This window comes from Chaetodon trifascialis, chromosome 19 (assembly GCF_039877785.1).
Source record: "Chaetodon trifascialis isolate fChaTrf1 chromosome 19, fChaTrf1.hap1, whole genome shotgun sequence".
In the NCBI taxonomy this organism is placed as follows: Eukaryota; Metazoa; Chordata; class Actinopteri; order Chaetodontiformes; family Chaetodontidae; genus Chaetodon; species Chaetodon trifascialis.
In genome coordinates this window covers 20,471,763-20,495,079 of record NC_092074.1, presented here as the reverse complement: position 1 = coordinate 20,495,079, position 23,317 = coordinate 20,471,763, and the positions used below count along the sequence as shown (strand labels likewise).

At 39.8% G+C, this 23,317-nt stretch overlaps 2 protein-coding genes and 1 long non-coding RNA gene across 4 annotated transcripts; all 3 read left to right on the top strand.

Annotated features, from left to right (window-relative positions):
- Window positions 1-7,825: 7,825 nt before the first annotated feature.
- LOC139347983 (uncharacterized) lies at window positions 7,826-20,603 on the top strand. Of its 2 annotated transcripts, XR_011603361.1 has the most exons (4): window positions 7,826-7,844; window positions 18,881-18,914; window positions 19,156-19,351; window positions 20,465-20,603. It is a non-coding gene; the product is annotated as an uncharacterized lncRNA (long non-coding RNA). The 2 variants fall into 2 exon arrangements; XR_011603360.1 differs by lacking the exons at window positions 7,826-7,844; window positions 18,881-18,914 and adding an exon at window positions 7,949-7,992.
- LOC139348077 (interferon-induced protein 44-like) lies at window positions 8,584-12,733 on the top strand. The gene is made up of 6 exons (XM_070988024.1): window positions 8,584-8,681; window positions 9,519-9,711; window positions 10,552-10,698; window positions 10,821-10,992; window positions 11,152-11,252; window positions 12,569-12,733. The coding sequence occupies exons 1-6, from the start codon at window positions 8,584-8,586 to the stop codon at window positions 12,728-12,730; spliced, it is 873 nt and encodes a 290-aa protein (XP_070844125.1). The 3' UTR covers window positions 12,731-12,733.
- A 165-nt stretch (window positions 20,604-20,768) lies between the features above and the next one.
- Window positions 20,769-22,887, top strand: LOC139347981 (interferon-induced protein 44-like). The gene is made up of 3 exons (XM_070987896.1): window positions 20,769-20,908; window positions 21,068-21,168; window positions 22,407-22,887. The coding sequence occupies exons 1-3, from the start codon at window positions 20,851-20,853 to the stop codon at window positions 22,566-22,568; spliced, it is 321 nt and encodes a 106-aa protein (XP_070843997.1). The 5' UTR covers window positions 20,769-20,850; the 3' UTR covers window positions 22,569-22,887.
- The last annotated feature ends 430 nt before the right edge of the window (window positions 22,888-23,317 follow it).

The window sequence follows — 23,317 nt, the reverse complement described above, 5'->3', positions numbered from 1 at the left end:
CCAGGTTGCTGAGGGAGGGTGTGACAAGTGCAGTGGAGGTGACAGACAGGTCTCAGGTCATTTGTCCATCATTCACACTACACGCAAACCACTGCTTTAGAGCGTGTAAACCTTTTTGTCTATTTGTATATATGTAAATGGAGTGTGTTGTAGTTTTTTATGGGGGGGGGGGGGGGTCACAGCCTCCTGCCTGAGCAGGGCCTGTTGGGTGGGTCTCGGTGGGCATGGCGTCTGCTTACGGGAATCAGGAGCACCTGGCCAGTCTCCTTTGGTCCCCTTTAAAAACCTCCCAGTGCACCCTCCTGGGCGCTCCCTATCCAGCCAGCGTCCCTCTGCGCCACGTTGTGTTTGGTTGGCTTCGCCGTGTTATCTGTTTTGATGATTTAATAAATGTTAATCTTTTCCATTAAACCACGTGTCTCCATTGTTCCGTCATGGCTCACAAGCCGGGTCATGACACATCAAAAACTCAGACCTCAACTTTAAGAGCACAGATAATGCGTTCAAAAGTAATATGATGGAACTGTTTGTGGTTACTGGGCTCCATGTCTTTCAGTAACATCCTGAGTCATTTCTATTTGTTATTGGTGTTGCTGTTGAAGTCTGACATAATGCATGTTTCCCTCCCTGAGCAGAGACAATCAGAGCGCTTTGCAGGATGTGAATGACTACAATCCTTAGACTGAAAACCAGCAGCTCAGGATTCTTCTTCATGGACGGAGTTGCTGGAGCAGGAAATCCAGCTTCATCAACTCCGTCCAAAGTGTCTTACGTGGCAGAATGTACACACAGGCTTTGGAGGATAACACCTTTGATGGCTCTTTCACCAGAAAAGTATGAAGAACTTTTGAATGTGTTAAGAAAACATCCTAAATTCATCATGTCATAGAAAAGCTTTGCAAACCTTTATGAAGTCAGTATTTGGTTTGTCCATTCTGGGCTGCTGTACATCATCAACTTCAAATGGAGTGCTGAGAGACTGGAATGTTTTAAGAAAGCATGAAAAAGCCGTGTTTCATGCTGTCAAAATAACAATCTCCAACATATAACCAGCAGCCTTTTTTGTTTCTATGTTTTATGGTTTAAAGTCCCTGAAAATTCACTTTCAAATATTAAGTATGTCCTCAGTAACATGGATGTAGCGTGTATGCTTGTATGTGCGTGGACCCCAGGAAGAATAGCCAATTCTTATGCTGGTGCTAATGGGGATCCAAATAAAAGACATAAGACCATGACAAATTATGTTTCCTTCCCTGTCTCCTTTCAGTCTGAACTGTAGCAAGAAGTCAGAAGTCTAGTGGTGATAAAAATCACTTTCAATCAATTAAAAAAAGAGAAAGAGAAAAGCTCTGGTTTGAGAAAATATACTGTGCTGTCAGCATAGACAAAATTTTGATTTTAGAGGTGGGGGACACACAAGTATTTTTAATAAAACTCAAACTCTTTCAGTTTACTGTGTTTTCTAGCAGTTCTTCTAGTTTTCTATTGTTACTTTTAAGTTTACTGCTCCCTTTTTTGGTTTGACTGGTTGTAAAGCATGTTGCAAAATATTATCACCCAATTCTGTGTGTCACATTGTTAGTCAACTTCACTCTAATTCAGTAATACCAATTTTACACTTATTTTTGGAATGTATGGTAAACAGACCTCATTTTAATAGCACCACCCAGTGGTGGGCAGGTCAAACTGACTATCTGAATATCACAGGTGGGGAGAAATTGAATAAAATGTCCATCATTCAGTAGTGACCATCAATTTGATTTGAAATGAGTGTTAACAATTATATCCTCTTTAAATCCTCTTTTTGACAAATGAAAAGTGAACAAGGGTCAATTTGCCCAAAGACCACAGAAAGGTCAACATAATCAACTCATCCAAAGCTTCACACACATGCACACACACACCACACACTACACTGGTTCAAATCCTACTTACAAGATAGAGACTACTTTGTGTCAATTGGTGAGCATGTGTCTGGACGAAAAAGATGATGTGTGGGGTGCCACAAGGGTCCATTCTCGGACCACTTCTTTCCAATATCTACATGTTGCCCCTAGCTCAGATTATGGAGCATCATAATATTTCTTATCATACTTATGCAGATGATACACAACTTTATATTTCTGTGTCATCACATGACTACAGTCCCTTACTTTGACTGAGTGAGTGTATTCATCAAATCAATGAGTGGATGTGCCAGAATTTTCTTCAGCTTAATGCAGATAAGACAGAAGTGATTGTTTTTGGCCCCAAAAACGAATGGTCAGAGATCAGTGCTCAACTTAACTCCATGTCACTGACAACAACAGATAAAGCCAGAAATCTTGGTGTAATTATTGATTCTGACCTGAATTTTAACAACCATTTAAAGCTGATTACCAGATCAGCCTACTACCACCTGAAAAATATAACCAGAATCAAGGGATGTCTGTCCAAAGAAGACATGGAAAAACTTGTTCACGCATTCATTTTCAGTAGGTTGGACTATTTCAATGGAGTCTTTACTGGCCTAAACAAAAAATCAATTAGGCAACTACAGCTGATCCAAAATGCGGCTGCACGAGTCCTTACAAACACCAGAAAAATGGACCATATCACACCAGTCCTCAGATCACTACATTGGCTTCCTGTGAATCAAAGAATAGACTTTAAAATCTTACTGTTGGTCTACAAAGCATTAAATGGTCTAGGACCAAAATATATTCTAGATTTATTGACTCCATATGAAGTATCCAGACCCCTCAGGTCATCAGGGACAGGTCCATTGTGTGTTCCCAGAATGAGAACCAAACAAAGTGAAGTAGCTTTCAGTTATTATGCTCCTCACCTGTGGAACATTCTCCCTGCACACCTGAGGTCTGCACCAAGTGTCAGCTCATTTAAATCAGGGTTGAAAACATTATTATTTGCTACAGCTTTTGCTTAAAGTAAATGTATTTGCTCAATGATTTTAATCATTTTAAATGCTAAATTATTGTCTGTTTTTAATTTTCCTTTAATTGTATTTTATTTTTTATTTCTTTATTCTCTTCTAATCTTTCTTTCTTTCTTTGAAATGTATGATTTTAATGTATTTTTATGCTTCTGTAAAGCACTTTGAATTGCCTAGTGTATGAATTGTGCTATAAATAAATTTGCCTTGCCTTGCCTTGCCACACAGAGGCACGCCGCACGCACACACGCGATTCACAACATAGATAGCACATGGACACGCACACGGACATAAATCAAACGTTAGTGTAAATGAAATCTCTAATATTACAATCCGTCTTGGTGACGTGACCCAGGCAGAACAATTGTCCAGCATGATGTTCAGCAACTTAGCCTACAGGCAGCGGCAGATCAGCGGGAAGCTCGAGTGGGGAACTGCTGTCTCCTGGGGCCCGTTTCACAAAGCAGGTTTTGTGAAAACTCTGTGTTTGTTAAGCCTGAAATGAAGGAAACTCGGAGTTTTCCGTTTCACAAAGGGAGGTAACTCAAACCAGAGGAGGAGGGGTAACTCTAGCCTGTTTCACAGAGAGAGGTAACTTAAACTCTCGGTCAGTTACCATGGTAACAGACTCTATGAACCTAACCTGGTCGGGACCAGGTTTTTCTCAATGAACCTCGAGTTTCTCTCTGTCTCCGCCCCCTGTCAGCCACACGTTTTTTGATTTCCTCATTCATTCAGGCAGCAGGCGAGTCTTGGTATAACATAGTTCTGCCGTCTGTTATTTAAAATAATCAGTCAGTCGGCCTATATGAGAAGTCCACTTTTCCACTATGGCATGTCCTTTTGACAACGATCCCGTGGATGAAGGTGCAGCATTACTGCGCAGGGAATTAAATATTCGTCGGGAGATGGTTATCAGACCACGCATAGATGTTCTGGCATTTCCAGACAATTATCTTTTTGAACGGTACCGTTTCACGTCGCAGTCCATCACCTACATCCACAACCTAATCCGTCCTTATATCTGCAACATTACCAGCCGTAGTCATGCTCTCACATCCCAGCAGATATTGTGTGTTGCGCTGCGTTTCTTTGCAAATGGGAGTTTTTTGAATAATATCGGAGATGCAGAGCACTTAAGCAAGGCAACTGTATGCAGGGCGGTCAGAAAAGTTTGCCTCGCCTTGAAACGGCTATTACCCATCTTCGTGGTTTTCCCTGGACATAAACCTGTCAGAGTCATCAAGGAGGAGTTCCACAGGATTGCAGGTGAATGATGCAGAGATCCAAATGAATTTTAAATTATATTCCATTAATGACATTGTGCTGCAATCTCAGACTGGGATTAGTAATTTTAATTTCTTTTAGGATTCCCCAGTGTTATTGGCTGCATAGATGGCACACACATCCCCATCACGGCTCCCTCGCATAATGAAGCAGATTATGTGAATAGGAAGTCCATTCACAGCATAAATGTGCAGGTACATGTAGATTGACTACTGTTTCAAAATGTTAAAGACTGCATCATAATTCAACATCTGTCATTCTCTGCACTGTCAAGATCATATGTGATGCTGCATACTTAATTTCCAATGTGGAGGCCAAGTGGCCTGGGTCTGTTCATGACTCAAGGATTTATCGCGAGTCTAACCTGAGCAACAGACTGCAACGTGGTAAGCAGCCTAAAGATTTGCACAATATAATTCACCTGTCTCCCTCCTTTAATATACTCTGATGTGTCCCCTACACATTACAGGAGAGTTTGATGGCCTTCTGCTGGGTGACAGAGGTTACCCATGCCAACCCAGGCTGCTGACTCCTTACCCTGACCCTGAATCAGGCCCCCAACAGAACTTCAGCCGGGCTCACTGCAGGACAAGAGCCCGGGTGGAGATGACCATAGGCCTGCTGAAAGCCTGTTTCCAGTGCCTACGTCACCTCAGGGTGACCCCTGAGAGGGCCTGTGATATCATTGTGGCATGTGTTGTTCTTCATAATATTGCCACTATTAGAGGAGAGCGACACCCTGCCCTACAAATTGAAGACCCTGATGATGACCCCATCCACCTGCCAGCTATGCAGGACGGCAGAGCAGTCAGAGACACCATATGCCATAGTCATTTCAGAGATTGAGTCACCACCACCACCACAGCAGTCAAATACACAATACACATTTCATTTGGTCTTCTTTATTTCCTACAAATAAAAGAGCTAGATTAGTTAATGTTCCAATAGTTAACATAATTAACATAATTCACCTGTGACCATGCACCCACCTCTAATTTGTGTTCCAGTATTTCAATTTCTAAATCTGCCTTCCTAATCTGGCGCTCCAAGTATTGCATTTCTTTGTTGATTTTTTGGATTTTTTTCAGCAGGTGAATTTTATAAATCTCTTTTACTGGTAACTGGGAATACATAAGGAGGACATTAAATTATACAGTTGCACATGAATTCCACAGAATGAACCTCTGGTGTTTACTGAACATCCATCTCACTGTGTCAATCTGTGCTGTGGAAGTTGAGGGACTCTCCTGCTGCTGCCCAGCCATGCCCTGTTAAAAAGGATGAGAATGTGTTAATACTTCAGTGTAGGCTAAATGTCACACTCTATATTGTTGTTGAATGTTAAGAAATGTAAATGGGAAGAGAACTATCAGTAACATATCAAGATGTTACCTCTATAGGCCTTTCTGGATCCCCCTCTGTAAAGGCAGCAGACACAGTTTCTTCATGCTCTTCATCCTAGATGAGTGATATGTTTCAGTATACTTAAACGACCATTTGGCAAAATCTTTGGAGTATTGCCTACTTACAGTCACAAGGTCTGTTGTGGCATGAGAGGGCTCCACCAGGCAGATAGCGCCATCAGAATCTGTTGGGACAAAAAAAAAAAAAAAGACATGAGAGGGAAATAAATATTTTTTATGAATAGGCTTAAAAGAGATATATAGGCCTAGGCATATTACATTTTATAAAGGCACTCGTGTCTTGGGGGGTGAGCTCTGAAGATGAGCTCCCTCCAGGAATTCCCTCAGCCACTGGCCTTCCTAAATTCTGGCTTAGGGCCAGCTCCTCTGCCTCCGTTAGAGGTGGCGGTGCTGGGCCACCACCCGCATCTGCCTTCTTTCTGTTGGCTGAGCAGAGGTCTGTGTTAGTTTAAATAGGCTTAATTATTTAACAGAATATGATATAGATGAGAAGACGTTTATGTGTGTGAAAACAGCATTATGTTGGGGATAAAACAACAGCCACTTAATATTTACTTTACAATGTAAAACATGATCAAAATGAGGTACCCCTATTTAAATATGCCGGGGTCTTACCTGTTTGAACAATGTTTTTATATTTCATCTTAAGCTGCTGCCAAGTGCGCTTCTCCCCCGCGGGATTGCACCTGCATGAAATAAATTAATGAGCTACCATTCAAGCAGTTTTCCCCTGTAATATTATTGCGATTGCAAAGGACTACATTTAAACTTACGCATTGATCCGAGCAGCAATGTTTTCCCACGCCGTCTCTCTCTCTCTTTTGTGGCTGCAGCGGTGTTGCACTTTTTTCTAAAAACGTGTTGAAACTCGCTGTATGAGCGCATTAAGATTTCTAGCTCCAGAGAGGTAAAAACGCAGCCCTCCTCTTCCCCGTTGCCATGGTGACTCGTCGAATCGGGGCTCCATTGATGTTGGCTTTTTATAGTCTTGGTGCACGCGCTTAACTCTGAGTTGACTTACTCTGAGTTGATTGAACTAACCCAAATCACCTGTTCTGAAACTGGAAACTCTGAGTTTCCTATCTCAGGCTAGATCAACTTGAGGTTCAGGATTAGACTCGGAGTTTGTTGAACCTCCTTTGTGAAACGGGCCCCTGGGCAACCAGCAGACCGGTGTACAAATCCTGGCGGGTTACAACCTAATTGAGTGACGGGTGGGACGGCCAATCAAACGGCAGAGCCAATCGAGGACCGTGTGAGCGGTCTAAACAGGCTTCAGCTTTAGCGGCCGTTTTCCGCTTGGTCCTAGTGCCTGACCCGTCTGTGCTTAATATAGCGTAACATTGTTTTTGGACGGTAAAAAACTGCAGGGGACAAAAACGGCGTTTTGAAAAAGTGCAGGGGACATGTCCCCTGCGCCCCCCCTAACATTACGTCCGTGGCTTGGTGATGTTTTCAGAGAGTTCAAACAGAAACATGCTGTGAAACAGAAAACATCATGTTGAATGTGAAAGTGAAAGTCTACAAGTCTTACCCTTGTGGTCATGATGATGAGTCATTATCTCTTTGTGACTCAGTGTGGATATTCTGTGTGCCTTCGTGAAGACGGTAAGCATAAGTTTTCATTGTCCTCAATGTGGTTTTAGTTCATTTATTTATGGCATATTTACATGGCTGCTCGCTGTTTTTTCTATGTCTGTAATGTGCTTTCACTGCATGTTTGTTACAGCAATAAAACTCTCCCAATCTCTGTTTCATTCATTGAATCTGTTTATCAAATTTTACTTTCAGTTTAGCTTGTTTAACACTGGTTGTTGTTTTTAGATAGATAGATAGATAGATAGATAGATAGATAGATAGATAGATAGATAGATAGATAGATAGATAGATAGATAGATGGGGGGGGGGGGGGGTTATAACTCAATTCCACCAAAAATCATGTTTTTGGGTTTGATAGAAGCTTTGAATGAAATAAATGCTCTTGTGCTGTTGGAGGATATGAAGTCATTTTTGTTGCAGTAATAAGTACAAACTTTTCTGTTTATATTATTCATTAACACCTTTAAAACAAAGTGTCCAGTCATTTGGCTTCAAAGTGAAAATAAAGAAATTCATGCAAATGTGAGTTTTACTGTAACTGTTTTATTTTTCAGCCATGGGAGGAAAAGATTCCAAACCTGCGCCACCCCCTCCATCTCCATGTAAGATTATTTAAAAAAAACATGGCTCTAATTTATGGAAAAATACAAATTGCTGTATGATGACTAGGTTTTCTTAATCCTTTGTCCTCTCTGAACATGTGCTGCTTCCATCAGTTTTCAGCGAGCCGTGGAGGAAAATAAAGTGGGGGTGAGTGTCTGCACCTTCAGTCTGACCTTTGACACTCTGTCACAGGACAAACAGTAGGGGCTCTGTTGTTTATTCCGCCGCCAAGACGCAGCGCGGCGCAAAGTCACGTCCGCTTCGCCGGTGGGGTGTGGCGACGCAGACTTTGGTATTTTCGTGCACTACGCTGTGTAACAGTCAGTCTGCATCATTATTATTGTAATACTGAATAGCGCCGCATGGTGGTGGTGCCTCCTTTTGTTGCACATGTAGAGCTGGTGCTGGTCATATCGTCTATGGTTTACAAACATGTATGTTTAGTGATGGTCGAAATTCCATATTGTGAAATAAAACGGTTGAGTAAAATCCCAACTTCACCGTCGACTCTGTTGACTCTGAGTTAGCTTACCAAACAGAGCCTACGCTAACTGCCTATCCTGCTAGCCTCTCCGCCTGCACCTACGCTCATTACAGCTGCCGCCGCATCTCCTCCTCCTTCTCATCTCTGTCCCACCCAGCGGCACAACTCGGAAGGAGGGAGGGGAGAAGGCGTGGAGTGGGTTCTCGTCTCACCTTTAAAAACTCCGCTGGCCAGGCGCATGCCAAGTTTCGAGGATGACTGAGCCCGCGCAGGAAAGTGACCGACGCCCAGACTTCTCCCAGGAGGAGACTGACGTCACTCATAATGTCCTCCTCCTCCTCAGAGCAATGATGTACTCCATCTTTGTAGATAACGTTAAGCATTACTGTGATTACATTTGTATTTGGAATGAAGTGATGTGGGTAATAGCGGACAACGATCATCACTTACGTTTTTTCCACGTGTCTGTCTCTCTCTGTCTCTGGAGTGCTCTGAGATAGATGCAGTATATATGCTCTGTAGGATTTCACGGCTGTTTCCGGTTGGCACAGCGGCATTAATTGCTTAGTTCGCATCCCTGTTTCACCTGTGTACATGGTGGTGAGTGACCATCACGCGTGCCGAACACGCTTGCGATGTGGTCAGATGAGATACTGATCAAAATATATAAATTTAGGTCTGACTGCATGTGCTGACTCAGATAGTTGCACTGAATCGTGGCTGTTGCTAATTATTGATCGCAGTGAAATGCCAGACACTGTGGAAACCTGCCTGTGAGGTATTGGTGACGTGAGCGCACGACTCTGCCGGTTTACGGAAATCCACTTGCCCAGCGGTGCGCCGCTGCCGCACAGAGTTGACTGGGTCTGGGGTGGCGAGCTTTCAGCGCACTTTTACGCCGCCGGCATGGACCGAAATGGAACAAAAATTCAAATCCGCCGGCTGATTATGCTGACACCTCCCCCTACTGCGCCACAACGCCCATCCTGGCGCACCTCTGTACGCCTCGGTTTACCAAAATACCCAGTGCCCTGTGCGCCTGCCTGCGCTGCACGAAAATATCACTGCGCAGGGTGCGCAGTCTGCGCCGCACAGGCAGCGGAATTGAAAATAGAGCCCCCTGAGTCATTTCTATTTGTTGTCGCCGTTGTTGAAGTCCAACGTAATGTGTGTTTCCCTCCCTGAGCAGACGTCAGGGCGCCTTGCATTATGTGAAAGACTACAAACCTCGAAATGGAAACCAGCAGCTCAGAATTCTTCTTCATGGACCTGTTGGAACAGGAAAGTCCAGCTTCATCAACTCTGTCCAAAGTGTCTTACATGGCAGAATGTACACAGATGCTTTGGAGGATAACACCTCTCATGACTCTTTTACCAAAAAGGTATGAAGAACTTTTGAATGTGTTAAGAAAACATCCTAAATTCATCATGTCATAGAAAAGCTTTGCAAACCTTTATGAAACTCGCATTTGTATTACATTTAACATTATATAGTCTTCAACTGAGGAGTGAGAAGTTTCTCCAGTAGGTTTCTGCCTTTGCAGTTAAAGGACATTAAAACATAAATATAAGGGAAATAAAACTATGGAAACATCTTTGCATCATATTGTAAGATAACAGCAGAACAATCCACCAACATAGCTGTTAACAGTTTTAAAACTGGTTCTACTTCTCAGATAAAAAGAAGGAGAAACCAGCTTTGACTGTTGATAGGAGACGTTATATAATCCAGTATTCATTATCAAGTTGCATACTTCACATCATCATCCATCCCCATCCTCCACCTGAGTCTCAGCAGGGGTGGATGAACTTTATGTGACGGTCTGCTTTGCAGCCAATCAAACAATGTCAGAACAAATGACTGGTTTCTGTTGAGGACAGTCATTGTTTATATGACCACCAGTGGCCAGCAGTCAGGAAGAACATTGTAGCAGACCAATGACAGGATGATTTGATCGTAAATATGTGATTTTAGTCATTTTTTAGTGATTTCATAATTCGAAAATCTCACTCAGTATTAAATTCATCTGCTGATCATTAACTGTCAAGAAAGCAGACTCACAGAATGAAGAGTAATAAACAAAATTCATGACTCCAAAACAAAGAAAGAGTCTTTTATGGTTTCCCATAATGCTCTCTGGGTATCATCTGTGTCCATGTCTGCTCCATAATGATCAAAGTAACTGCATTTTTTTTTTTTTTTCCCCAAATGTGCTTTATAGTACACAACCTACAAGATCCAAAAAGAAAGTTCAGGCACCTTTTATCCTTTTGTCTTCAATGACATCATGGGCCTGGAACAACATGGAGGTGTCCATGTGGAAGACATCAAACTGGCTTTGAAGGGACACGTGATGGATGGTTACAGGGTACAGTTGCTGCAAACTTTGCAGATCTTTTTTGTACAAAATTAGGTCATGTGATACTTTGAATTCTATATTCATTTATACACATTACAATTCATTTAAAAGCATTTAAATCTCTTTTCCAGTTCAATCCTGAGTCTAAGCTGTCAGAGGATGATCGATTCTACAACAAATCTCCAACTGCCAACGACAAAGTGCATGTTCTGGTTTGTGTCATCGATGCAAACAAACTATCTACCATGAAGGAAGAAGTTCTGCAGAAGATTCGGGACATCAGGAAAGAAGCCAGTGACCTGGGTGAGAGCAGAAATCTCTGTTTTTTTCTGTCCTGCAGTGATCAAACACTTACTTCCTGTAGCTGTTTGTAGTCTTAATCGTCACAGAGAAACAGCTGTGATCCATTTGCAGTTATGTCAGTTACAGGACTCACTAGTTTTTAACATGTTGTTCTGACAGGGATTCCTCAAGTGGTCATTGTCACCAAACCTGATGAGCTCAGTCCTGAAATCAAAGAAGATGTAAAGAACGTCTACAAGGTCAAGATCCTGAAGGAGAAGGTATGCTTGATGAGAAATACTATGAATTATAAATACTCGTATTCTGATGTCCAAACTCAGGGAACTGGCCAATTCCGAGTCCTGATCTGATGCCAGTGAAAGGTTTTTCCCAAACATAAAATCTGTAAAGTTAAGATCCCCATTCTCTATCATATATAAAGCACTGTGAGAAAAGAAGACTTTTAACATCTAGTCCTGAAATGATGATGTATGAACATGAGTTTTTACCATATATCAAGTTGTAATGATGATTATTGTAAGCTGCTGTTTTTTTAATTAGCAAAGAAATGTGATCATACAGGGAGTCAAAGAATTTAAATGTGAACCAAGTGTAAAAGAATATCAAGTGTATCCAGTTGAGTCACCGGTTATTAAGTAACAGGTCATGTATTTTTCCACTGAGTAACTTTCTTATACAGCAGTCACGTCGGCCATAACAAGTAGATCCGTGCCAAGCCGAACCAAAGGCCAAGGCTCGACAGGAACTTTACCAAGTAAAGGAAATACACATATGAAATTGCACAAATACCAATTTGGCACTTTGGTGTGCAAAAGGTGTGCAATGCAGAGGAGGGATTCGGAGAAAGAGTATAAATTATTTGTAATAATAATATTATGAAAGATTTTTTCCGTTTTTTTTCTGATGGTCGTAAAATATAGATTGTTGTGTGCTAAATATCCTGCATGTTTGAAAAGACTAGTCTAGCCCACTGAAAATTAACAGATCCTTGGGGCATATTGGCCACTAAACATTATTTATTTACTCAGTCTTTTTCCATTGCACTTTGTTGCATTTTACATTTAAAGATACATCAATTTTTCCACCTCAGCCAAGTGGAAAAATATCTTTTATTATTTGACACATTTGTCAAATTCTCAACTGTTCCGCATAAGTTTTTTTATTCAAGTCAATGAAAACACGCCTGAAGAGAAGTACAACACATGATAATTGTTCAAATGACGATGATGATGAACACTTTCAGCCTTTCCTATTCCAGATGATTGTTGGCAGAGTTGGTTTCACATACTATGTCACTTCAAAATGGAATGAACTAGAACCTGCCCTCAAACTAGTGTTTTTTTGTTTTGTTTTTTCTTATTCCTTGTTTATTGTGTTGTTTCTATCTGCTGCTTAATTGCTTCTCAGGTCTTTCTGGAAAAGATATCTTAATCTCAAACACACTGTCTGATTAGATAAAGATTAAATTGGAAAAAAAAAAATCCTCAAGGGCAATCATGATGCTGCAGTCCTTGGTACATCCTGAGTTCTGAGCTGTAATCTAAACACAGATGTTGTGATTTTTTTTAAAACACAGTTGGAGAAATTCAGTGCAGATGTGGGAATTCCTATGAAGTGCATCTTCCCCGTGAAGAACTACCATGAAGAAATTGACATCGACAGTGATGTTGACTCACTGATCCTGAGCGCACTGAGAAGCATCATCAGCTTTGGAGATGATTACATCAACTTCAGATAGAGTGCTGAGAGACTGACATGTTTTAATACAGAATGAAACGGCTGTGTTTCATGATGATTTCATGTCTCCACATTTCATAGTTTAAAGTCCCTGAAAATTCACTTTCAAAATTTAGTATGTCTCAGTAACATTAAAGGTCCATGTGTTGGGTTTAGTGCCACCTAGCAGTGAGGTTGCAGATTGCAGCCAACATAAAACGCCTCGTCTCACCCTCCCCGACAGTGAAAGCTGCTCTCAAGAGTCAGTATTTGGTTTGTCCATTCTGGGCTGCTGTAGAAACATGGCAGTGCAACATGTAGAAGAGGATTATGAAGAGTTTGACAGTCAAAACTCACATCTTTCAGACTGTGTGGGTGGAGTATGACCAGATTTAAAGCACATGAAATATGGGACATAATGTTTTTAACTAAGTCCATTTCAAATCAGTGAGGAGAGCACAGAGGAAAGTTGTGAAATAAATGCAGCTGTTCGATTTATTTATTTATTTATTTATTTATTTATTTATTTATTTATTTATTTATTTATTTATTTATTTATTCCAATCAATCAACATACATTGGAAAGGAGCAGAGAGAAGAAAACTTACAAATATTTTTTCAAAACATAGTGTTTATTTCCAGATATTTCAGAACATCTACAAAAAAGCAGGTAAAAAGGCCAAATCTTGAGGCAACCCAACTTGTAACTTAAGTTTAAATCTGCATGCAGGCGATCAAGACTAAGGCTCGCTCTTTGAAAGCAAAATCCAAACACGTGCACTGAAATTATTAGCATTGCTACACTAGCTGCTTAGCATTACAAGTTAGCTATGCTTAGCTTTTATGTATTTACAGCCAGAAAATCAATGTCAATCAATATCTGTGCTGTATGGTCAGAAATGTTGACCTCTGATGTTTTCCATGAGGGGCAGAAATATATTCTACCAATGACAGCATTTATGCTATCTCCCCTCAAAATCGCAAAGAAATCATGACGTGTAAGTGATGTATACAAAAACTTCAAATGATACATAAATAAACTAAGTGCTGATTGTATATGTGCTTTTGTGTTTTTATTTATATAATGCAGGGATGTTCACTGCATTTCACTTTCAACCAGACATCTGAGTCTGACCACCAAGCTGTAGTCACTTAATGTAGGAACTAGTTCACCCAGTCCTTTTTTAGGCCTTATTTTAGTCTAGAGATGATCTTATTTGAAATGATCAACAACAAAAATAATAATCCAACTGAAATTGTATTTGAATTATTTTTTTGTTGTTGTTGTTGTTTACCAGAAACACATCATTGTTTTTTGGTCAAAACTGTCATGAATAAAAAACAAAATTGAATTTTTGTTGTCAGTTTTTGGCACTGACTAATGTTGGTACTGTACTTTAAAGCAATATTATGCAACTACTCCACCTCAAAATGACATCTTCAAACTTATTTTGAATGTGCACTGGCTTAAAATAGGGAGAAAGGTACCTGTTTCATTCCCACGCTGCGCCCTGAACACCTGTTCTTGCGGTATGTAACTGGGGTTAGCGAGTATGATCTCCCACAAGAAGTGCGTAACACTCTACGGCTCTACATCACGCAAAACTAACTACTGATTGAATTTGGTGAAACTGGATCATATTTTATGGAAAAATGTTTTCTGTTCTTTCCTCTGATGTCATGCAGCTGCTCTGCCTCAAATCTTGGTGATTTACCGAAGTTTCTGATCGACAGTGAGATGGACTCGTTACTACATTAACCGCTAACTTCTGCTCACTGGAGCTACCATTAGCTCAGTTAGCTCAGTTAGCAAACCATACGTCTACCTGACTCTGCCGAGATCAGACTCAGAGCTCGGAGCACCAAGGGAGTGTTGGAGTTCACATTGCTAGCGCAGGAGCTTTGGACTACAGGGAGGAGGAGGTTTTCAAGGCCCAGGGTGGAGGGAACCAACGGGTGGTGATGAATGGTGAATGTTTGCATTGAGCAGTGAGGTAGCAGGCAATGGAACCTCAACCTTAGCAGCCTCTACGGACATGGCAGGGGTGAGGAGACCAAAGAGGACGTTGACAGAGGATGCTAAGGAGAGAAAAAGGCAAGAGTGCATCCAGACGTAGGTTTTAGTCATTGGTGAGAGCTTCACGAAATAAGAGGCTATAAGACAGAAGCCAAACTGGCCCTGCTGTTGTTGGACCAAGTAATATCAGCCACCTCGTCAAGTATTGTGTTTTTGTACTTGTTTGGCTGTCAGTGCACTTGCTAGTTTTGGATAATAAGTAATGTAACCACACAACTGTCCATATTTATGACAGTGGTGTGTAAGTGTAGGTGCTGCTTATGATCCAGCACCTGGTCACTACCTTTTTCTAACGACCTGACCTCACCTGCTCGGGGCTACACGCCCACTGCCCAGAGGTTTCAGCCCAGAAAAGTCCAGAACAGAGCAAAGTCAGAAGGAATTATGGACAGAGGACAGGATCTCTGCAGATAAATACACCAACACACACATCCTACCTGCCCTGCATAGTATTAAAGTCCTACTGACCCTTTGTTCATAAAAATAATACATTTTAAATATTAAAAGGAAGAATAAAGGTCTTTGGGGAAATCTCAGAAACGCTGTTTTTCATCTCACCTGTCAGTGTCCCTGTCTGTTTGATTGACAGCAGTCAGCAGGCGGTCAGAGTGCCGGTGTGTCGGCCATTGTGGACTCACACCGTTTCCTAAAAGCAAACATCAGATTGGTTCAGTTTTTCCCAATGAGGATGTCCAAGCTGCTCCTAGACACAAGTGCATATCTCTGCCTAAATAATATTATAAATATTCACATCGAACATACTTGTACCTTAAGTTAATAAAATACAGAGGAGCTATCAAAGGATATATAAAAAAAGTAACATTTAAAAAAAAATGTTACACTAACACTAAAATTGTAATCACACAGTGCAACTTAAATTATGACTAAAAATGAACACAGAAACCCAACAGTAGTTGACATATTTACACTTGTTTTGGGGTCTGCTGGTGGCCGAAGTCACTTCAGTCTCAGTCTTGTTTGCAGTCACTGAAAATACTTTAAATGGAAAATAAAAACCTTTAAAATTCAAAAAACAGTTCTCCTTTAGAGCCTTCATGGAAGGCAGACAAATAAAAAGCTAAAGAAAAAAAGCATAGAAAGGCACAGTCGCTGGTTTCGTCATTGCTCTCTTCAAACCCAAAGTTTGTCCCCAACATTTTCAATTTTTGTTTTTTATTTTCAAAATTAAAAAAAAATCATACAAAGGAAAACATTCAGTACATATTGTGTGTCGGCCTGAGGGCTTCACCCAAAAAGCAAATTCAATTCATTTCAGTCGAATTTGGTTTCATTTATATGTGCCAAATCACAACAGAACCTGTCAGGAACATACTCTTTAATCTACAGAGACCCAACAATTCTAAAACACAAAGTCAAATGAAAACAAAACGAGAACCAAAATACAAGGGGGAAAAAGCAAAAGTTAACAAATCAAAACTAAGTGTATGGAAAAATCAGTCAATCAGCCCCCCCCCCCCCCCCCCCAAAAACCTAGCTCTTTCAAGTCTGGTTGCCAACAATATAACAAAAACACACTTTTGACAAATCTGTCACACACTAAGTAGATCTCTCCTGTGCCGAAAACTGGTCACCAGAGATGCCAGCCGCAGACTGCCAGGCTGAGACGTCCCTTGAAGCCGGCAGGTGAATAGGTGTGTTAGGTGTGTGTCCTCTTCTGGAGGAGGAGTCCTGTTTCTATTCCCATACACAGGGGGCACGAGAACACACACACAAACACACACAAAAAGACACAAATACCCCCAAAAACGGTGGCAGCCGTAACAGGCCTTATAATTGATTTAATCTGTATCAATACATGGTGCAATTATGATTCATATTTCACGTCATGGTCGTCTCTGTTGAAAACACTGTAAGCCATACTTTAAGAGTAGCCTTCAAAATATTTGAAAACACAGGCCTATACCTGCACGCTAACCTGTTCACATGCTGATAGCTGTTATATTTATTTGTTAATATTTATTTACCATGACCGTAATATTAGTACTTTATCTCTCTGATAGGCTTGTTAACCAGTTGTGAACTGTGAGTTATGGGAGCCAAACCTGCAACTAACAAGACAAATTATGTTTCCTTCCCCACTGTGGCTGTGACCTCAGTCTGAACTGGAACAAGAAGTCAGAAGTCTAGTGGTGATAAAAATCAGTTTCCATCAAATAAAGAAGACAAAGAGGAAAAGAGAAAAGCTCTGCTTTGAGAAAATGTGCTGCGCTGTCAGACTGTTGGTGAAGTTTTCAGAGAGTTCAAACAGAAAGATGTTCAGGAAGATGAAACATCCTGTTGAATGTGAAAGTAAAAATTGAGAAGTCTCGCCCCTATCGTCACATTGCACAAAGAGACTCAGAGCGGACATTTTGTGTGCCGTCGTGAAGACAGTAAGCATAAGTTTTCATCATCCTCATTGTGCTTTTAGTTCATTTCTTTATGGTATATTTACGTGTCAGTACTTTATCTCTTAGATAGGCCTGTTAACCAGTTGTGAACTGTGAGTTATGAGAGCCAAACCTGCAACTAACAAGACAAATTATGTTCACTTCCCAACTGTGGCTGTGACCTCAGTCTGAACTGGAACAAGAAGTCAGAAGTCTAGTGGTGATAAAAATCACTTTCAATCAAATAAAGAAGACAAAGAGGAAAAGTTTTCAAAGAGAATGTGAAAGTAAAAATCGACAAGTCTTGCCTTTATCGTCACATTGTCATAGAGACTCAGAGACAGTAAGCGTAAGTTTTCGTTATCCTCAATGTGCTTTTAGTTCATTTCTTTATGGCATATTTACATGGCTGCTTGCTGTTTTTCTATATCTGTCTAATGTGCTTTCACTGCATGGCTCATGAAGATGGCTACTGATTGCAGGAGTTCAGTATGTGTAATGAAAGTCATAAAGTTTATCATCGTACACTCATTTTTATTCATGTGAAGGACAAGATTTTATAATAGTGTTCATGAACTGATGCCACATGACATAATTTAAGAAGCTTTATAAATTTAAGGTTTTGTGTCTGTTCAATATTGTAAGATGAGATTTATTTTGTGAGGACATATTCAACAGATTGCCTTATTTTACATTGTTCATTATTTTGAGTCCACATAAATTTAATTAATTGTAACTACATTTATGAATATTGTATTCCGCTGTTTAAGTTTCATCTGGAACAACATAATTTGGTGCACTTTACATGGAAGTAATGTGAGTTTTGATTAAGATTGGCAGAGTAATATGAAAAAAGTCAGATGCCACTTTTGTTGTCAGTGTTCAGTTGTCTTTGCTCTTTCGGACATTAAAGTGGATCGAGTTACATCGAAGGAGTTGTCCCCGTGCTCTTGCTTCACCCACAGCCCTCTGATAGTTTTATTAAGTAACATGTATGGCAATAGTCAAAAACATCCAAAAACCCTATCTTACAGTATGATTTAGTTTCACTTGATTTATTTAAAGTCTGATTTTTGTTTTTTTCTGTGGTTAATTGTAGTTTTTCTGATTCGTGATCATCTTGATGTGTTCAGCTAAGTTTGTTACAGCAATAAAACTCTCCCAAACTCTGTTTCATACACTGAATCAGTGAATTTGTAAATTAAATTTTATTTTCAGTTTGGCTAGTTTAACACTGTTATTTAGTTTTTTTTAATGATGAGGGTTTTGTTTTTTGTTTTTTTGTTTTTATAAATCAATTCCACCAAAAATCGTGTTTTTGGGTTTGATAGAAGCTCTGAATGAAATAATGCTCTTTTGCTGTTGGAGGATATGAAGTCAATTTGTTACATTAATAAGTACAAAACTTTTCAGTTTCAGTCACTGCAAACCGACACTGTAATGTTATCATTAACATCTTTACAACAAAGCGTCCAGTCATTTTGCTTCAAAGTGAAAATCAAGAAATTCATTCAAATGTGAGTTTTTCTGTAACTGTTTTATTTTTCAGCCATGGGAGGAAATCAGTCCAAATCTGAGCCACCCCCTCCACGTAAGATTATTTAAAGAAATCATGGCTCTTATTTATGGAAAAATACAAATTGCTGCATGATAACTAGGTTTCCATAATCCTTTGTCCTCTCTGAACATGTGCTGCTTTCAACAGTTCTCAGCAAACCGTGGAGGAAAATAAACTGGGGGTGAGTGTCTGCACCTTCAGTTTGACATCCTGAATAATCTCCTAGTTTTCGTGTGAATTCTGGGCATCAAACAAAAACTCAAACCTCAACTTTTAGACCACAAATAATGCATTCAAAAGTAATGTGATGGAACTGTTTGTGGTTACTGGGCTCCATGTCTTACAGTAACATCCTGAGTCATTTCTATTTGTTATTGGTGTTGCTGAAGTCTAATGTGATGTATGTTTCCCTCCCTGAGCAGAGACAATCAGAGCGCTTTGCAGTATGTAAAAGACTACAAACCTCAGAATGAAAACCAGCAGCTCAGGATTCTTCTTCATGGACCTGTTGGAACAGGAAAGTCCAGCTTCATCAACTCCGTCCAAAGTGTCTTATATGGCAGAATGTACACACAGGCTTTGGTGGATAACATCTTTGATGTCTCTTTTACCAGAAAGGTATGAAGAACTTTTGAATGAATTAAGAAAACATCCTAAATTCATCATAGAAGAGCTTTGCAAACCTTTATGAAACTTGCGTTTGTATTTCATTTAACATTATATAGTCTTCAACTGAGGAGTGAGAAGTTTCTCCAGTAGGTTTCTGCCTTTGCAGTTGAAGGACATTAAAATATAACAACAAAACTCAGGGTTCCATGAAAAGAGCATCATAAAATCACTGTTACAAAACAATGTTTAGACAAAGGGAAAGAAAACTGTGGAAACATCTTTGTATCGTAAGATAACAGCAGAACAATCCACCAACATAGCTGTTAACCAGGAATGTTGATAAAAATCTGCAGATAAACTGTTGAAGGCCAACAGTTGACAGCTGCACACTTCTTGTTTCTTAAGATGAACTTCCAGGTTCACACACACACACACACACACACACACACACACACACACACACACACACACACACACACACACACACACCAAATTAGGTGATGTGGGAAACTAAACATTATTCTGCAGCACCTGTGGTTAAAGTCTGGTTACATTCAAGGAACTAAAACTGGTTCTACTTCTCAGATAAAAAGAAAGAGAAACCAGCTTTGACTGTTGATAGGAGACGTTATATAATCCAGTATTCATTATCAAGTTGCATACTTCACATGTTCATCCATCCACCCCACCCTCCACCTGAAGTCTTAGCAGGGGTGGATGAACTTTATGCGACTGTCTGCTTTGCAGCCAATCAAACAATGTCAGAACAAATGACTGGTTTCTGTTGAGGACAGTCATTGTTTATATGACCACCAGTGGCCAGCAGTCAGGAAGAACATTGTAGCAGACCAATGACAGGATGATTTGATAGTAAATGTGTGATTTTAGTCATTTTTTAGTGATTTCAAAAATTAGTTGTCACTCAGTATTAAATTCATCTGCTGATCATTAACTGTCAAGAAAGCAGACTCACAGAATGAAGAGTAATAAACAAAATTCATGACTCCAAAACAAAGAAAGAGTCTTATATGGTTTCCCATAATGCTCTCTGGGTATCATCTGTGTCCATGTCTGCTCCATAATGATCAAAGTAACTGCACTTTTTTTATATGTGCTTTATAGTACACAACCTACAAGATCCAAAAAGGAAGATCAGGCACCTTTTATCCTTTTGTCTTCAATGACATCATGGGCCTGGAACAACATGGAGGTGTCCATGTGGAAGACATCAAACTGGCTTTGAAGGGACACGTGATGGATGGTTACAGGGTACAGTTGCTGCAAACTTTGCAGATCTTTTTTGTACAAAGTTAGGTCATATGATACTTTTGAATTCTTTAGTTGTCTAAACATTTTGTAACTGTCATTTAAAAGCATTTAAATCTCTTTTCCAGTTCAATCCTGAGTCTAAGCTGTCAGAGGATGATCGATTCTACAACAAATCTCCAACTGCCAACGACAAAGTGCATGTTCTGGTTTGTGTCATTGATGCGAACAACCTATCTATCATGAGTGACAAAGTTCTGCAGAAGATTCGGGACATCAGGGCAGAAGCCAGTGACCTGGGTGAGAGCAGAAATCTCTGTTTTTTTCTGTCCTGCAGTGATCAAACACTTACTTCCTGTAGCTGTTTGTAGTCTTAATCGTCACAGAGAAACAGCTGTGATCCATTTGCAGTTATGTCAGTTACAGGACTCACTAGTTTTTAACATGTTGTTCTGACAGGGATTCCTCAAGTGGTCATTTTCACCAAACCTGACGAGCTCAGTCCTGAAATCAAAGAAGATGTAAAGAACGTCTACAAGGTCAAGATCCTGAAGGAGAAGGTATGCTTGATGAGAAATACTATGAATTATAAATATTAGTATTCTGATGTCCAAACTCAGGGAACTGGCCAATTCCGAGTCCTGATCTGATGCCAGTGAAATGTTTTTCCCAAACATAAAATCTGTAAAACTCTGAAATATGATCAGATGTGAGGGAACACGAGCTGAGAGTGAACAAACGTTTTAATATGACGTATGATGACCACATCGGTGTGTTTTCATTGACTTGCATAAAAAAGAGTGGAAAAGTTGAGGTGGAAAATTGGTTTAATTTTAAATGTAAAATGGAACAAAGTGCAATGGGAAAAGGCTGAGTGAATAAACAATGTTGGCATGAATCAGAATTTGTCACCAGTGAAGAGCTGAAAACATCAGATCTGTGTGGAGAGTTTAACCTTCCTCACATCAGTGCATGACGCCAACAGAAATGTCTGATTTCCGTCATGTTTCCACATGGTTTTCCATCATTTGAGCTGTAACTGGAGCTCCTTTATGATTTGACACACGACTGGAGGATTAGCGCCACCTACTGATTATCTTGATTAACCAACTTGTAATGCCTGTGAATATTCTCATTCATCCAGGTCATTGTAAGCTTCAGGACACGAGACATGAAAATAATAATATTACTGAGATTATATTCTGCTGGATGAAGTCCTAATAAATTAGCTGTTATCTTTTGCTGAATTTTGAAAAATTTGACTAAATTTGTGCCACATCTGGATGAAAACAGGACTTAGAACAGCCGAGTTTTTACCTCGTCTTTGTTTGTTGCTGTTTGGAACAACAATAAACACGTCTGCCCTCCTGAAGAGAAGTATAACACATGATAATTGTTCAAATGACAATGATGATGAACACTTTCAGCCTTTCCTATTACAGACGATTGTTGGCAGAGCTGGTTTCATACTGTACCACTTTAAAATGGAATGAACTAGAAAATGACCTCAAACTATTTTTTTTTTTTTGTTTGTTTTTTAATTCTTGTGAGTTTTTTCTTTTTTCTTTTTTATTAATCCTGATTAATTGTGTTGTTTCTATCTGCTGATTGTGCTCTTGTGAATGCTTCTCAGGTCTTTCTAGAAAATATATCTTAATCTCAAACACACTGTCTGATTAGATAAAGATTAAATTGAAAAAAAAATCCTCAAGGGCAATCATGATGCTGCAGTCCTTGGTACATCCTGAGCTCTGAGCTGTAATCTAAACACAGATGTTGTGATTTTTTTAAAACACAGTTGGAGAAATTCAGTGCAGATATGGGAATTCCTATGAACTGCATCTTCCCCGTGAAGAACTACCATGAAGAAATTGACATCGACAGTGATGTTGACTCACTGATCCTGAGCGCACTGAGAAGCATCATCAGCTTTGGAGATGATTACATCAACTTCAGATAGAGTGCTGAGAGACTGACATGTTTTAAGAAAGCATGAAAAAGCCGTCTTTCATGATGTCAGAATAACAATCTCCAACATATAAACAGCAGCCTTTTTTATTTTTTATAGTTTAAAGTCCCTGAAAATTCACTTTCAAAATTTAGTATGTCTCAGTAACATTAAAGGTCCATGTGTTGGGTTTAGTGCCATCTAGCAGTGAGGTTGCAGATTGCAACCAACATAAAACGCCTCGTCTCACCCTCCCCGACAGTGAAAGGTGCTCTCAAGAGCCAATTTTTGGTTTGTCCATTCTGGGCTGCTGTAGAAACATGGCAGTGCAACATGTTTAACACTCAAAAACTCACATCTTTCAGACTGTGTGGGTGGAGTATGACTAGATTTAAAGGACATGAAATATGGGACATAATGTTTTTAACTAAGTCCATTTCAAATCAGTGAGGAGAGCACAGAGAGAATGAGAAATAGAGGTTGTGAAATAAATGCAGCTGTTCTATTTTTTTTTTTTTTTTAAGAAGTTAGTATTTATTATTGTTATCATAGTGTTTATTTCTAGATATTTCAGAACACCTCTTGAGGTAACCCACCTTGTAACTTAAGTTTAAATCTTCATGTGTAGTGGGTACTTAAAATACAATATAAACTAATGCAGTTTTAAATGTTGAATCTGTTGTAGTAATATGTTATGTTACCACTGTTTTTGGTATGTCTTATTTTGAAAGGAACTGAAGGGGGAAGTTAGGAGTAATGTC

What these genes read in the sequence shown, in the direction of transcription:
- LOC139348077 (XM_070988024.1), top strand. Translation starts at nt 8,584, where the DNA reads ATGACTGAGCCCGCGCAGGAAAGTGACCGACGCCCAGACTTCTCCCAG. An exon ending in CTCCTCCTCAGAGCAATGAT is followed by an intron (nt 8,682 to 9,518) that starts GTACTCCATCTT and finishes CTCCCTGAGCAG; the next exon opens with ACGTCAGGGCGCCTTGCATT. An exon ending in ACGTGATGGATGGTTACAGG is followed by an intron (nt 10,699 to 10,820) that starts GTACAGTTGCTG and finishes TCTCTTTTCCAG; the next exon opens with TTCAATCCTGAGTCTAAGCT.
- LOC139347981 (XM_070987896.1), top strand. Translation starts at nt 20,851, where the DNA reads ATGAGTGACAAAGTTCTGCAGAAGATTCGGGACATCAGGGCAGAAGCC. An exon ending in GGCAGAAGCCAGTGACCTGG is followed by an intron (nt 20,909 to 21,067) that starts GTGAGAGCAGAA and finishes TTGTTCTGACAG; the next exon opens with GGATTCCTCAAGTGGTCATT. An exon ending in TCAAGATCCTGAAGGAGAAG is followed by an intron (nt 21,169 to 22,406) that starts GTATGCTTGATG and finishes TTTAAAACACAG; the next exon opens with TTGGAGAAATTCAGTGCAGA.